Source organism: Leiobunum rupestre, chromosome 8 (genome assembly GCF_980474605.1).
Source record: "Leiobunum rupestre chromosome 8, qqLeiRupe1.1.hap1, whole genome shotgun sequence".
Lineage (NCBI taxonomy): Eukaryota > Metazoa > Arthropoda > Arachnida > Opiliones > Sclerosomatidae > Leiobunum > Leiobunum rupestre.
In genome coordinates, this window is record NC_143391.1 from 33658950 (window position 1) to 33676381 (window position 17432).

The 17432-nt window shown below is 37.4% G+C and overlaps 1 protein-coding gene across 3 annotated transcripts in view; it reads right to left on the bottom strand.

Annotated features, from left to right (window-relative positions):
- Positions 1 to 17432, bottom strand: part of pnt (ETS transcription factor pointed) — a 48694-nt gene that overhangs the window by 16279 nt on the left and 14983 nt on the right. Inside the window, exon 1 of one of the 3 annotated variants that reach the window (XM_090156246.1) lies at positions 16328 to 16346. The exons of 1 other annotated variant lie outside the window; for it this stretch is intronic. Coding sequence is in view for 1 of the 2 variants with exons in the window: in XM_090156245.1 (XP_090012371.1) it covers positions 13938 to 13986 (49 nt within the window). In the remaining variant the exon portion in view is untranslated. Of the gene's footprint in view, positions 1 to 13937; positions 14002 to 16327; positions 16347 to 17432 lie in introns of those variants that run through there. One more of the 3 variants, XM_090156245.1, reaches the window with a different exon arrangement.

The following is a 17432-nucleotide window of genomic DNA, read 5'->3' on the forward strand; positions in this document are numbered from 1 at the left end:
TGTACATTTCATGGAATTTTAAAATTCGACTTTCACCACAGCTTACAATGTTAGTGCTGTTACTTCCCCCAATAATTAGTTCGCACTTTGACAAATTTCGAAAAGTGAACCGTAAAAATTAGAATTGCCAAAATAATTATCCCCCTTTGGTACGCCCCTGGTTCCAAACGCATCGCTTCAAAAATTACACCTAAATCTACTTTCACACAAGGGAGTCTTCGGTTGCTCCAAGTCCGACATTTGACAAAATGCAGTAGAAAATTGGGGTAAAAATACACAAATCAATAATCCCCGATTTTCCCTTCCATAGATTTTATACGGAAAATCTAGGATTCGGTAAAAAATCCCAAATCCCGTAGCCAAAAAGGCATATATCCGACCCGACGCTGACATGTAACCCGGCCACCTGAATTAATGGCTTCAAAAGTCGCTTGATGACTTAGGCCTAAGGTGGTGCCTTGGGTATTAGCCTAGCTGATTATTATGTAGATAAAACGAATATTAGCTATAAAATTTCAAAACACGTCCCGATCTACGTCAATTCATAAATAATTTTGATCAAATAATTAATGCTAAAAATATCCAGTAAAACCGTTTTTATTAGCAAAAAAACTCCCACTCAAATCTCAAGACCATCGCGTAACGGTTTTTCCTAGACAATGGTCCGTGACAAAACGTGGTCCTAATAATAGTTACAAGACACATACGCGCCAGGGGACGTAAAAAGGACCACATTTTTATACCGCGTCCCCCAAATGGGGAAGGTGGGGGGAATCTGAACCCGCCACAAATTAAGGAGATAGTCGAGTCCCACCAAACTGTCCGCCAACAGAATTACAGGAGAAGAGAGGACCACTTTTCTAGGTCAAGCGCGCTTCATCCGCTCTAAAACCGAAGACGGACCATGTCTTTAAAAGGCGACATTGACATATTTTACATTGACAGTACAGACTATAAGTACCTTCCCGCCTTTGACACGACTGCCTAGTTAATTAGAAGTTCACCATCCGCGGAAAAATGGCGGAGGTCGGTAAAAGAAAGATAAGGGGGGGGGGGGATCCGAAAATACAGGAGCTACGCTTGGTCGGATTTTGGCCAAAAATGACGCAACGCGTTATCATTAATAAGCCATTAAGGTGGAGCCGCTATTAGTAGAGGTTAAATCAACGTCGTGCCGCGCGATGGCGACACTGGACACGTACTCTTCCTTTGTACGAAGGCGGAGGGTTGCGAAAGCGCCGCGGATTACGCGTGTACAAAGCGACCTTTGCAAAGAGAGTCGCCGAGTTGAAGTCCCAACTGCACCCGAGTGTTCCGTGGCACGCAATTCGTGGGTGGAGCGCTGTTGCGTGCTTGCCAACGTGAAGACCCATTCTTTCGTATTCTGGCGTTGGAGGGGGAGTCTATGTATAATAAGCGTCGTTACCTTTAATCTCTCTACTACAATACGTTTTCTATTGTACTGTTTAAATATGTATGGAGAAACGTTAAACGATCGACTCGAAGGTGTAATTAGAGAATAGTTTAATTTCACCTTGAAAAAATATATGACTGATAAATTTACATAGTTAATAAAAATGGCCGCTGATTTTGAAATGTCTTCTGAAGTAAGCGTAACACTGATCGTATTTTAGGGTAACAAATTAAATTAAATATATAAAAAATAGGTTTTTCTCAATTAGGGCTCGGGAATTATAGGCTTAGTCCTAAGATTCTTGACCCCACAATTTTTTAGCGGAGAAACAATATACAACAATAAAAAAACCTTGAAAAAAATCACCCTTATTTCCAAGCCTGGGTAACACACTTAATAAAGTACACCACAAAAGGGAAATTTTGATAAAACCATAGCGTAATAATTATTTCCAACCACAAAATTCCCCATCACCCCAATGATGTCATACGCAGTCACAAAACCCATTTCTACCGTTAAAAAATTTAATTATTAATATTCTAATTTAATAATTCCACCATGTTTTTTTACTTGGTGATTTTTACTAGAAAGCGTTTAAGGCTTTGTTAGTAAATCTCACGTGAGGCTGACTCCGTTGTAGCACCAAATCGCAACGCACGCGCGCGAGACTAAACTAAAATCGCTTCGGGTTGGTTCGGGAAGCAACTCGTCCAAGTCTGTTCGCTTAGAATCGCTTTCAAAACGACAAGGCGGGGAAGTAAAATTTACCTTATTTTCAAAAATAATGGGAATAAAATTCTAAATAATGTCAAATAATATAACGGTATGAATAGTGAATATGATTAACTAATTGTTTTGGGATATATTTTAGTATTTTCAAAGTTATGGTCATAATTTGAAATGACGTTAAGCTGTACCTATAAGCGATTTCGCGCTTGTGAACTAAGAATTATCGCCGGCGGTCAAAACTGGCATGCAAACCGACCTTAACTAGGTTTTAAGCTCTAGTGTGAACGTGGCTTGAAGATAATATTACGAACTCCATTACTCAGTTTAATTTCGTCGCGAAAAATCCTCCCTCAGGCTTACGAATCTATTACTAACAGCGAGAATCTATAGGGTTAACAGAATGATTCCCGGAAGATATTATACGCTTACACATGATTACGCCAACAAAGATAGAGGGGCGTGACTTTTCTTCGGGGAATCACCAGGGTCACAGGGTGCTAACCGCATACTCTTCGTTAACCCGAATTAATTTTGGCTAACAGCCATTACCACGATAAGATACTCGACAAAAGCCACGGTCACACTAGAGCTTAAAACCTTGTTTAGGTCGGTTTGAATGCCAGTTTTGACCGCCAACGACAATTCTCGTTTCACAAGTGCGAAATCACTACACCCCAGTTCTCTAATAGCCATTTCAAATTATGACCATAATTTTGAAAATACAAAAATGTATCCCAAAACAATTAGTTAATCATGTTTACTATACATACAGTAATATTATTTGACATTATTAAGAATATTATTCCCATTTTTTTTTAAAATAAGGTAAATTTGACTTCCCCGACTTGTCGTTTTCAAAGCGATTCTAAGCGAACCGACTTATTAAGTTGCTTCCCGAACCAACACGAAATAATTTCTCACGCTGGTTTTGAAAACTATATAGAATCTAAAATGAAGCGATTTAAAGGGTTAAGTGTGAACTTGGCTAAAGACAGCTAGCAAACGGTCCAACGTGCTTATATCGATGCGCCAAACGAGTGGAAGATGATGAATTTCGTTTGAAGGTTAAATTACGCGACAGAAATGATCGAGGGAAGAAGGGAGAAAAGGTTCAGTGAAGTGGAAAACAAAACATTAGAGTAATTCGTTGGAAAAAGAAGTTGTGACGTTTTGTTTCAAAATGCCTTCTTCCGAGAAAAACATTAAAAGGGGCACAAAGGCGGGATGATAAAAAAATAAATTTGCGACTAAGAAAAAGGGAACGGCGGACGCTTTAGTTACGTCGAAAGTGAAAAACTACGAGTGCCATCTGTTGGTTTCGGGGTGAAACTTGGCAATCAGAGGAGCGTGAAGGAGGTTTCTCTAGACCAACATACGGTTTCTTTTAAAGATTTTTTTCTTCGTACGCACCGCAAAACGAGGGCCCGCTCTGTGGCGTGGGGAATCGGAGGGGAGATATTTTTGCCCACTGGCCAAAGAAGTCATACCGCCCCGCAATGCATTTCAAATAGACCCTCGGAATTAGAGGAGTTTGCCCCCCCCCCTTTACACAGAAGTCAGCTGGTGACTGAAGATTTTCACACGATCAGCTTCTTAGAATTGAATTACTAAATTTGGTAAAAAGTATTTATCAAGATTTACTTAAGAATTTTTCAACTCAAATTTTATTTATTTATAATAATGTAAGACGAAGATTTTAAACAAGGTTTCTATTGTTCATTTAGTAAGATTTAAACAGGGTTGCCACAGTTTTTTCACAATACAATTTCCCTGACTTTTCCAGGTTTCCCCTGACCATCTCCGGAGATTTCCCTGACTTATTTTGCGTCAAGATTTTGAATTCTTTAACCTATATTTTAGTAACAGTTTCCTATTTGCAACTGAAATTAAATTCCCTGACATTTCCCTGATTTTTAAACAATTTTTAAAATTCCCTGACTGTTCCCTAATTTTTAAAATTCCCGGACTATTCCCTGATTTTTAGACATTTTTTAAAATTCCCTGACTATTCACTGATTTTTAGACAATTTTTAATATTCCCGGACTTTTCCCTGATTTTTATACCAATATTCAAATTCTCTGACTTTTCCAGATACCGTGGCAACCCTGTTATAACTGTTTAAACTATAAATCACTTCTACCAAAAATATTTTAGGGTTTTGAAAAAAAATATTTGTTTTTGTTTTGAAAAATGTTTTGGCCAGCCCTGAGCAAAATCTAAAATAAATCTGAGAGATAAAAAAAAACAGGTTAAAACGTGAAGGGAGAACTTTTAGCGGAGCGTAGATAGTACACAATTAAGCTACGTCTACACTCCTACAAGTTTCAACTACACCCTCCTCTAGCTCTGGCTTAACCAAGAACTAATGACACGCTCAAGCACATCATAAGTAACATAATAAGAATAAGTATGTCAATTACAGGGTGACCACAGAATGTTTTAAAATCCTTTAAAGGAATTATAGGAATTATAGGAATTTTTTAGTGAAATATTAGGAAAATATAGACAGAAAATTGGGAGAAAAAATAGGAAAAATTAATTATACAATAAAAAGGTTGTCAAAATTGTTTAAAGGTGATATAACATTCAAAATAAAGTTGATAACCAATATAAATAGTTGAAAACTATCGGCTAACAGTGTTGGAAATAAGCATCTTTAAAAACTAGGACGTTTTAGAGACTAATTCTAAGGGTAAAATATCAACTATTTTAATTTATTCTGACTTTTGAGTTAAAATATAAGTTATTATATTAAAATTAATGAAACTTTAAGATAAAAAATGAAGGATGTTAAATTCTAGGAAAAAATGGGAAATATTGAAACTGTGGTCACCCTACAATTAGGAATAAAAAATTAATAAATAATATAATATAATATAATATATAAAATATAATATAATATAATATAATATAATATATACAATACAATAATATAATATATACAATACAATCATATAATATAATAATATAATATAATATATACAATATAATAATATATATAATATATACAATATAATACAATATAATACAATATAATAATATATATAATATATACAATATAATATATAATATATACAATATAATATATAATAATATAAATAATATATACAATATAATATAATAATATAAATAATATATACAATATAATATAATATAATAATATAAATAATATATACAATATAATATAATATAATATAATAATATAAATAATATATACAATATAATACAATATAATATAATAATATATAATATACGTTAAATGAGAAACACAAAAGGTAATCTTTAAGTCGGAGGATTTTTGTCGTTCAACATCCAACTCCTAATAAATGTTTAATACGAAACACATTCAAACCCACTTTGTGGATTTAGATATTTAGAATGAAAGATCTAAATGGAAGCAGAGATTCCGTACCATCTTGAAAAATACGGTCAAGTAGGGATAACAGAATAGCCCAAAACGAGAGCATCCGAATTTAATTATTTACGTAGAGCCCAGCCCATAAACGCGAGCCATTCTGAAATACAAGAGGCATTGACTAAACTGAAAGGGGGCAGCGGAAGAAGCTAATAGAAATACAAGTACTCGGGCCTTGGCGGCCATTGTTCACGTAGCGTATGAAAGAGCGCCGGAAAGTACACAACCGGTAGCTATTATTGTCCACCAAAATAATGACTCAAAACAGATAACAAGAGAGCTTGGGCGAGGTCTTTCTCCGTTTATGAATGATGTATCAAGTCATATTATCCGCTCAAAAAAAGCGCTCTTAAAAAACGTACCAGAGGAAACGAGATAATTAGAGGATTTTTGAATTACTGAAAAAAAAAACCCGATGGCGCCAAAAACTCTGGCTACTTACAAGGACGAATTTAACCATTATTTTTTCGGTGGGGGTTTAAACTTGCTCAGGGAGAATCGGTTAAAAAGCGGGTCGATTCTGATTGGAATCTAATTATACCGTGTCGAAGTCACCATCGGCCGACGCGAAAAACCTACCCCGAGGGTTGCATTTCAGAAAAATCCTTTTTTCCAACCCGAGAATAATTCCAAAAAATATATCACTGTTGATTTTTAAGATATAAAATGGCGGTTGAAAGGAAGAGAGGGAGGGGGGTACTGAGTGGATTTGACCCTATTTTAAAATTTCCGTCTTCCTCCCCGTAGAAATACCCCGAGGGTTAAGCCCCTTTTCGGCGCCCCCCCCCCCTCTCACGGTTCCGAGGGGCATAAAAATGTCGACTGTCGAACCTCACCTGTTTTCCCACAGGGGGAACCTCTAGGGGGCGCTTCAGTCACGCTCCCACGCCAACAACCAATAGGAACGTTACTACGATTACTACGAGTTCCGAATCATGAATGAAAGCGTACATGTGGAGAGAGCGAAAAAAAATGAATGAAACCAGTTTTCCTTCGCGGCAGTCGGTGTGAGAGACTGACGAGGGGGAAACACTCGAGAAATATTTGGGTGGATGGTGGCATTTCTTTTTAGCCCTCAGGCTGCCACCCCTCCGAGCTATTTTTTATAAGAGTACGTAACAGAGCGGCCATTTTTCAAGCCACAATTTTTTTTTCCTTCTGGTACGAGGGCGAGCGACAAAGATTACCCGCTGGGAGAACAGGTCAATTTGTCAACTTTTCTTACGCAAACTTGGTGTCTATAATAAATCGACTGGATAAAAATAAACCGAACGGTTATATTTATAATCGAACGAGCGTATATAAACTATCGATATATATATTCCGCGATAGTATCAAGGACCAAAGTGGCCTTTTTTTGTCGCGAGCGCATTGATCTAATGTACTGGTAGTCTGGTCGAAATCTTTAACGCAAACCAGAGACAAACTCTCGAGACTGGCTGTAGAAATAAACAAGAGAAAATTTATTTGACAACCAGTCGATTCTGTTCTATAAACTTTAGAGTACGCGTACTTAGAATACCCTAATGGAAGTTAGCTTCGATAATATCACGCTAGGAAGTTGACGATATTTTTACATTTTTGTTCCAAGAGTCTAAAAAAAGATACAAAAATAAGTTTATTTCGTTTAAGAACGGAAGATATTATGAAGAATCTTTACTAAATTAAGATTTTTGGGTTCATTTGAAAATTTTCAAAATGGACGCATCTACCCTAAAAAATTCTACAATCAACATTGTTTTTTTGGTTAAGTTTGTAAAACATTCTCCCAAATCAGATCTACAATACACATTGGGTTTTTGAGTTTAGTGTTTCTAAAATTCAGAAAATCATACCTACCCTAAAAATATCATTTTAACATTCTTCTTAATTTAAAATTTCAACTTTGCTGCTTGTCCCTTTAAAAGGATTTCAGATATTGATTGTATCTTTGATAATTATAATTTTCCTTTTTAAAGCAACCTGATAAAAAAATCATCAAATGAAACTGAAATACGAAAAGTATCGAGGAAATCGTTGAAATACACGTAATTCGAAGATTATAAGTAAACAACACTTAGACTTCACCAAGCAAACCTATCGTTTAAACCTTTGGGCCTTAATAAAAACAACCCGCATAAGCTGACACCGTCGAAACGGAACCCGAAGGCGGGAAAGCGTGTATCAACAACACTGCAAAGATACCCGGTATAACTACCACACACTCTTCTGGAATAGCAGCGCCACATGCAAGACGTTTCCTCAGTCAGTCAGTGCTAGTAGAAAATACACCCCTCCCGCGCGTCACCATCATTCTAACATCTTCGCAACCCCCCTTATTCGCGCGTTGCCTCGGGGCTTGGTTTCTTTGGCGTAGTAAAACCTGCATAGCTCGGGGATACGAAATTTTATGAATGGAGCTCGAGAGAGACCGGATGGCGAATGGGGAAACAGGAGGGCCAAATATTTTTCTGCACCCCCCCCTCCCTGTTCGTTCTTTCCCGTCACCCTCTCCTCCTGCTAAAATCTTCCCAAATCTTGAACCCCCCCCGCCTACTTCTTGTAGATATAAGGGAAAATTGCGCTGGAGGATTGAGGGAATTGAAAATTTTTCTTCAATTTCGGCGGCGGCCATATTATGTAGCTGAAAAGATTTTTATTTTCTGTCGCGGGGAAAACATGTATCGTGGGAAAGTTGTCTCTTTCAATCTCATTATTGGGAATTAAAAATGGCCCGCGGACAAGCTACTAAGAGAGACACCGAACTCGAGAAAACTGTTTTTGCCAGCTCTTGCACATATACTCCCAGATTCCCCCCTTTCGAAGGAAACCATTACGCAATTTATATACATAAGTTTTTTTTTTGCATTTTTATCTTTTATTTTCTTCGAGCGCGAGTTAATTATCTTTTTAATTACGAGCTTTTCCACTTTAAATTAAGGTCATTACTACCGGCGCAGGGCCATACGAACCAGGGTTGCTTTTTATATGAATGAATCGTTGGTTTGTAAGGGATGTATAACTTAAACCCGTCGTGTTCAGTTTTCAATTTATACCTAGGTATGAGCGTATTCCAATTTGTATTTTGTTAAACTACTGGTTAAACAATTTTTATTAAACACGTATGAATAAAATTTTAATGATCGTTCAACTGGTTTTGGAATAAATTTGCAAATTGCTTATTTTCGGATTTTTAATGATATAATTATAACTATTGGATTTCCTTTGTGACGTTTGCGTGGTTCTCAAACATGTTTGTGGTTGAGGGAACCTCGATATATTTTTTGGGTGTTTTGTACTAAAGCTAAATTTCTCAAAAAAAGTTGAAATTTGAGATAGCTTCCCTGTACAGATATTGACGTAATTCTCTAACGTATTCTTTTTAAAAACTTCTAAGCCGTTGAAATATTTTATTTTTTTAAATTTAAAATCCTCGTCATCGTGTAGCTAAGATCAAAGTAGTATCTTTCAGCATACGCTATTAGAAATCTCAACTAATCCTAGGAACTAATTCGTACAAATCCCTACACTCTAGAGAAAAATGATTTTATAAATCTGGAAATAAACTGGAAAATACCGAAATCTGGGCGAAAATCAGCTATAAAATATCGAAATCAGTCTAAGAAACGAGAAATCAACACGAAAATTGCGCTCTGAAATCTCAAAATCAGTTTCTGATTTCTGAAATAACTTTGAGATTCGAAATCCCGTACGCAGACTTGGGAAATATTAATAAGTATTCAAATTATTTTATAGTTTCTAAGCGTGGCCAAAATTGAAATGAAATTTTGAAGCCTAACAAAAAATGCGTTATTCTCGGAGCATAAACACGGTAATAATGGGACGAATTTAAGCGTGGCATCTTTTTGAAAAGAGACGCCCTTTCGTAAAATATTAGCTTTACTAATTACAAAATCGCGTTAAAAAGAGGAAGTACGACCTTGATACTAGTTTCAAAGAGAGAAAGACCTTTCGAAATTTCCCAACAAAAGAGGATGTGTATTTACCACATCAATGTCCTTTTGCTGAGAAATTCACGCGCCGTAGTTATTTCATTTTTACCCAACACTAGAAGGTTAGATCACTTGAAATGACGTTTTTATTTTGTAATTTAATTAATAATATTACTAGTTACATTTAAGAAAAAATGGGTAGCAGTAACAAGGCTTAATATTATCCAATTATAAATTAATTAAACAAGGTTTGAAATAATTGAGACCAGGGTTGTGACAATATTTTCGGATTAAAATTTTACCAATTTTTTATTTTACTTCAATGAATTGACTGAAATTATATTTATTGGAAAGGTTAATTCTTTGTGCTAAGTTTTAGCTCAAATATTTAGAATTACAACGTTAGAATTAAAGTTTAAAAATGATCAGCACATTTAAGTATTAATCTTAATTTATCACAAACCTACAGTAAAATTACATTAAAAAAATTGTCAAGAGAAAATTAAATTCCTTGACATTCTTAGTGACATTTTGGTGACTTGAGAATTTTATTTTAATTTTCCTATTTTCCGATTTTCCCCTGATTTTTTGGCAACCCTGAAGACATTTATCATGATAATGCGCACTTCTCGTGGTTTTTCTGGGATGACTTGGCCCTCTAACCCCGATGTACAAAACTAATAAATTTGAATTTGATGATACCTCAAAAACGGCTTTAAGCAAAAGGTAAAATGCCCTTCGACTTTCAGATATTGTTGGGACACAGCGATTCGGTTACTTTTTGTCGTTATAAATTGTGTTAAAATAAAAACGAACCATTCATAAACGGTATACATTTCATATTCATTCGCGCGTGTGCAGGGCCTTGTACAAGAACCCCAATAACTAACCATGCCAATTTCTTACTGCCGAACCGCGGGTGTTCTACGTATAGTTAGTTTATACTTCAAAATTGTACGCAGAACAGCGCGTAAGTTTTCAAGTACTCAAATCTCCAGTGACTACTGAGTTTGTTCAAGTTGTTCAAAGAACAAATAGATAATAAACAGAAAATCATTGAGTCTTTTGAAGAGTTGTTATTTAAAGTAGCATACAGCAATCCGATTTTCTCAGGTTTTCGCTGATTTTTCCAGGTGCCAGATAGTCTCAAATAAAAATTAAGATATACAGATAAACTAATTTAATGATTGACATACAAGAAAAACTAATTTTTGTAAATTTGTATTCATTAGGGCAAACTTTCTAAACCCTCGTATATTTTCCTGATATTTCCAGGTTTGTATGAACCCTGATATAAAGGTAAATATCTTATTACTGTTAGCAATGTGAAGTTAATAATCGAACCGTCAAACAAAAGCCTTAATTTTTGTACCTTGAAAATTTTAAAGGAGAACCATATTTTCTACGGGTTCTATTCCTTAATTATATTTTCTTAATGTAACAAAAAAGTTATTTCAATAGACCCATAACAAAAGAGAGGCCGCAGACGAGGCTTAAGTGAGACCTCTGGACGGAACATCCTGTTTGTGACGTTTTGAACCACGTGACCGCCTTTGAAATATACAGGCGGAAGTAAGGAAACGGTTGTTCCGTCCAAATGCTGAGTTGCCAGGTAAAAATGTTAATTTTCGGCCCCCCAACTTTCATCATGGGTCTATAAGCGTATCCAGAAAAGGTAAGTAGGCATCGTGGCTATAGGATCAAATAACAGGAACTATATAGTGACATTTTTACCGGAAGCGAGCTTTTTCCCACTAACTCGTATCTTTTAAAACAAGCTGTTAATGACGTAATTGGCAGTACGTGACATCAACACTAGCACTTTAGTAGGAACCAAGGGCTCAGTTCATTGCAAAATTTTGCATACGGAACTGATTGAGATTTTTAGAGCGGGATTTAATATGCCTATTTAAAGATTTTGAAATTGGTTTTCGCCTAGATTTCTTTAGAGATTTTTAAGATGATTTCTAGAATAATTTTTTATTATCTAACGTACGGGTATTTTTCATCCAGAATTCGAGATTTATAAAATGGTAGTTTCTGAAGTGTACGGGAATTTAACAAATGGGGAAATGATTATCGCCCAGGTTTTGAGATTTTCAAGATTCCTAAACAATTTTTCTGTAAACTGCACGGGTTGTTGATAAATGTTAAACTGATTTCGCATAGATTTCTGGATTTTCAATATTAATTTTTCCCTGTACGGTATTTTGACAAATTATACGGGTATAGTTTATCTTTCCAACGCGAAACAAAACCCGAGAAATCCTCTAAACTAGCATACTGATAGCCAGATAAGTTACATACGACATTAGTCATAAACTTAAGCGTTTGAATACTACAGGGACAGTAGCGAGGTTCAGGCTGATTTACTCGGATGAAACGCCAACGTTGTTCGCCTGCGCAGAAATCAGAATGCTAATGGCTCTCGGCAGGAATCTCAAATTCAGAATCGGGTACAGGTAGGAAACCACGTTGACACGCAAAATATATACAGAGTGGTAATTCGTGTAGCTATACACCGCAGCAGATAAAAGACGAACCGCGCGCTCTGAGAAAAAATATTTAAGAACAACGTGTGTGATATATGGGGAGGGGGACAAGCCATTTTTTTAACGCGAGTTAAAAGTAGTGAAAAAAAAACTCGTTTGACCAGTTTCTATCAGAAACGGCGACTTTTTTAGCAGCTTACACACGTTCGAAGACAGGCTAAACTTAAACCCCCGTTGCTATCGAATCTCGTCCTTTCTTACAGCGCGCATTCATATATACAACACGTTATAAGAAATATACAAAAGTTACGAGTGGCTTTGGCAATTTTTTACTTCTCATACATACCCATAAAATTCACTTATGCATATCGAAGTTTCTTAGCTTTTTTTTACCCTGACAAAACTATACAACTTGAAATTCGCCCATAGACTTAAAAAAAAATGTTCCTTAATAACCTTCGAAATTCAAGGATTTTTTCACGCCTACTACGTACGGTTAATATTCAAATTTCAGCTACATTTACGGACGATTTTGATGTTCATAATTACGATACAATTAAGAATTAACATAATTAGGGATGTAACTTGTAAAGTGAAGTTTATATTATTACGTTGTTGCAGAATGTTTAAAAATCCAATTAGGTCAAAACCATGACATCATTCAATATCAGCAAGCATACGCGACTATTAATTTCCGGTTTATGAAATATCGTACGAATGATTGGGCTTCCCAGTCCTACTATCGTGTCCTATTTGGTATCGCTAAAGGCAAAGCTAAAACAAAATCCCTTAGATAATTAAATAAATTGTACAGTCCAAATCCGTAACTGTCAAATGAGATTGAAAATTATTGAAAAATTGCGTGGCTTTAGCCTTGCCAAAAATTGCGAAGTTTTCGTATAAAAATAACTTTAAATAGGGTTTATTTACGGAACTCTGAATGTAATCAGTAGGTGAAAACTATTCGCTAGTTTAGGAGTAATTTTTAGGAAATAGCGAGCAACTTCAATATACAGTTTGGCTGTTATTGTATGTAAGAAGTTGGTAGTTTGGGGTAAAAGGTGTACTCTTTTCGTCCCAAAGCGAGCGAATACTTTTGGCTTAGTGACGGCGATCCTGTGGGGGCTCTTGGGCTAGAGCCCCCACAGAAAAAAAAATGAGGAAAAATAGCAATCAGGGGAAATTTATAATCTCACTGCCTCTATTTAGGTCCGAATTCAGTCTTTTTACAGAAGTTATTATGAGATTGCAGATGCGAGTAGCATTAAGATGAATTAGATGATATAACCGTAAAATTGATTTCGATAGATTCGTCCAAACAGAAAATCGACCCGTCGTGTACCCCATTTGACCTAAAATACCTTCGTTAAGTAAGTGACCAAGAAGGGCTTAATTATCTAGCTATGTACATAGATATTTTTCTAAAGATATCGACTTAACTTTTATTATCAATGTATTCATTGACGGATGAGATATTAGAAAGAACACTTAAAATATATACAGTAATAAAAATTTAAGAGCTGTACATTTTCTTGCTGAAGTTTTAAGAATATGAATTTTTGGATAAAAGAATAATGGCCCGTGCCCCCACAGAAATGTTTTCCGATCGCCGTCGCTAATACGAAATTTCGAGGGAAAAACTGAAAAGTACGAGTTTGGTACATAGCGCGTTCGTCAATGACTTTTAGGCAATCGTAACATTTGTCGAATGAAAGGACGATGACATTTCCTCGCAAAATGGGGAGTCAATGTTTAAAATGTTTTCAAACTCCGATATATCCACACCTGTCACTACGCGTATTGGCAAACGACAAGCACACGTGGAAAAATACCTCAATTGGACAATTATTTCTTAGGTAGAAGACAATCTTGTCAAGTATTGAATATTAGGAATTAGAACGTCTATATAGCTAAGGAGGCATTATACCCGAACGAGAGCAAATGGCAAGCTTACCTTTGGCTTGTTTGGTAGGTTTGACTGGTGGTGGGACCGGGGACAACATACCGATCTCGCATAGTACCCAGTTTGGTTACGTTGAGGAAACCGAACGAAGAATATATATTAATTCGAATAAAAACAAATCACAGTATCCTAAGAAGCATATTTCTACGTCATCTTCAACCTCATCTTCGTTCAAATACAAGTTCCACTACAGGGACATATTTCGTGGTAAAATGTTTCCTTCAGCTCAACGACTGCGAATGGCGAATATTCTTAAAATATATATATTCTAAAGTAAAAATCGTGGCAGATGGTGGAGGGAGACCGAAAAGATCGAGGAGAGCCCGCGGTGCGGATAATATTTATTCTCGAGCGTAGCGCGCTCGGTCTGTCGTTCTCGGTACGGGAATCGAAACCGCGCGTCGCGATGTCAAATATTCCAAATACACCTGCTCTATACACCACGTGAAAACGGCTCGCGCACCAAACGCCGAAGATCCATCGACTTTGTTTGTTTCCAAATAAACGTTCGAAAGTACGTCGTTATTCCCGTAGCCAAATCCGAATGTACATTCAAATATTAACACCCGAATTGATCTAATTAACTTTTAATCGATGAGCTATTGAGCAATCGGAAGAAAGTGGAGGAAACTTTCAGTCTTGGAAGCTCGGAAGATGGGAATAAGGGGCAACGGAGTCCCGGCACTCTCGTACTTTGAAAAAGTCGGGGAGGAAAAAATCGAAACCTCCCTCGACACTTCCGGATTTTCGGCGCCGGAAGTCACGTGACGAGGTGGTCCATATATTACCGACGCGCGCGCGCGCGCTTTCGGAAAAGCCCCCTGATTTTTTTCTCAATGGAGGGGTTCGACGCCGGCTCCTCTCGCACCCCGAGGATGAACAGCAGCGGGGGAAAATCTTGGCGAAGGGGAGGGGGGGGGGGTTATAGGACCCCACCGCCGAAAAAGGGGGTCCGAGGAGTCCGAGAAAACGGAGCGCTCCCTCAACCGGACGTCGCGAGAGCCCAGACCGAAGAGTGACGGACTAAACAAATGGCGAACGGAGGAAAAGCAAATCAGGGACAACTGTTCTTCCGGCTGTTTTCGGGGAGGACCACCCTTCCACGCCTTCGCGGAGTTCCCGGGGTGTCCCAGTCGGGAACTTCCCAACTTTTTTAGACAAACGCGAGACCGTCAACAAGAATCGGTGACCCTTTTTTCCTTAGAATACTAACCCCGTAAATAGAAGACCACCTAACAAAAGGGGTACGATAAAAAACACCGAATACTTTGGTGGCTTACTAAACGAGTTCAAGAACGTTTAACCGTGGAAAGCGACGAGACTATTTTTTGTCGCCATTCGATTTCAGTCTCGGAATAAATTGTAAGCCGTTCCCAATAACGACACCGCGTTGTGGATAGAAAAAAAAAAGATTTTTTCGGAGATCGTAGTTCCAAAGAAAGCAGGTGGACAAACAGCTCGTTTTAAATTGAAGTCCGCGCGTTCGTCGCCGTTATACGTCCCGCTTTCGTATGGACACAGCCGTAATTATAAGCGTCTCCAGTTAAGAACTAGCGCGTCTACGCCGTACGAGTTTCGAAACGGAGTGGGGTACTGACGATTAGTAATTTTTGGCTAGGACCACCCCCTCTCTTTTATTACGATACAAAGACTTATATTTTTTTTATAAAGCGATTTAGAAAGGAGAGAGAGTGAGAGATATATATAAAGAGGGAGGTGGTTATTGTAATACGTTACGCGCAGAGAGAGAGAGCACGCGCCTGAATTCTTATTTTTCGCATTGGCCGACGAATTACGCTTTAGCTCGATGCGTTTTCACCGAGAGACGCTTATTATTATTACCAGTCGCGGAGAAGAAAAAAGGTTCTTCTACATATTACCAAGATGAATTATCTTCGTCCTTGGGACAAAAACCTGGCCATGGAATTCCAAGCGTTGGTAATAAGGGCTTTTAGAAAGACCACTTTTTTGAAAACCCCGCGCAATCGCTCGCTAGCGTTGCTTCCCCGAAACAGATAGTCAGATACGATGCGCATTCTTTACCGTTCATTTTGAATGATAGGTAATTTACGTAAGCCAACGCGCGATTGCTATAATATTCCCAATTTTCAAAATAAATTTAAAAATAGAAAGTTGGTCCCTCAGAAAATTATAATTTTGGAAAAATCAAATTTACAATTTTACGCAGTTGGAATTTCCAAAAACGTTCCTAACCCCTGAACTTAGGTGAAGGGTTTATTAATACTAGGATAAGACAGACGGGACCAAAAGGTCAAGGTTCAAACTGGCAGCGATTTATCGATTTCATCTTTCAAAGCGAAATAAGATAAAAGTGGTCACTTAAAAACGATTCGCCAAAATTAAATTAAGAAATAGCTTACCTTTAAATACTTAATCGCATTTGAATAAATAAAAATTGAACTAAAATTTCCTTTACATAAATTAATCGAAGTTAAAACTACATAATGGTCACTAATATCGAAAATCCATGACTGTCCTCCGAGTGGCCAATTATTACAATGAGAGTTGCGAAAAACAAAGTAAACGTCCCCCACTGCAGCGACTTTGTTTTAAACACACTAGTGTTATATTTCAGTTATGTCTGCTTATTAGAGAAAGCGTGTGTGGGAGTACGATATAATTCCGTGATTAGTTCTCATGAGGGGGGGATAAAAAGTATAGACGCGTTAAACCCCCCGGCGTGTATTTTTTAAGTCCGACCCTCCCCAGTGGCGCGCAGCGATGCTCGAAATGATATAGCACCCCTTTGGATTCCGCTAACGAGAAACGGAGAGGAGCTAGTTCGCTGGAAAAGGACTCGCGATGGCTAACCAATGTACAGCTACTCCGAAAACGTTCTGCTTTATTAAACGAGCCAGCGAGGAATTAACGCCGCGGTGTTCCCAGTTTCTTATCGTCAGCGACCAGAAATCGACGGAAGGAAGTCGGAGAGAACGGGGAGTGGAGGAGAAACAACGCGAACTGAGGAGCCTAACGCGTTTCTCTACGCTTAATTACGAAACAAATACATTTACAAACGTACGGAAAAAATCATATCACGAACGAGCTAAAAAGCCTCGTTAAAAGGTTCAGCCTGTCCGTAAGCGTCTGTTTATCACTGATAATTCTAAATATAAGAACGCCTTTTTTCCCTCTCTCTCTGACAACGATAGAATATATTTATTGACATCTATGCCGCGCTATTTGTATATATGCGAAGAAAGAAAAATAGTTCAACTCTTATCTGGAACGTTTCATACGGACAGGCTGAAATTGGTTTTGGTTCGGAGGGCCTACTTGGATGGCTGTTTTTAGGAGATACACACATACTGAGTCTTAATTTCTTGTTTCTGAATGTTTCTCAGAAATGTACCAAAGGGGTCGGATGGTATCGATTTGGGAGTCACCCCCGCAACCTCCAGAAGAATTTTGGTTTTGGGATTTCGTTCATCGAATTTTGGAAACAATTTGAAAAAATACTCGAGT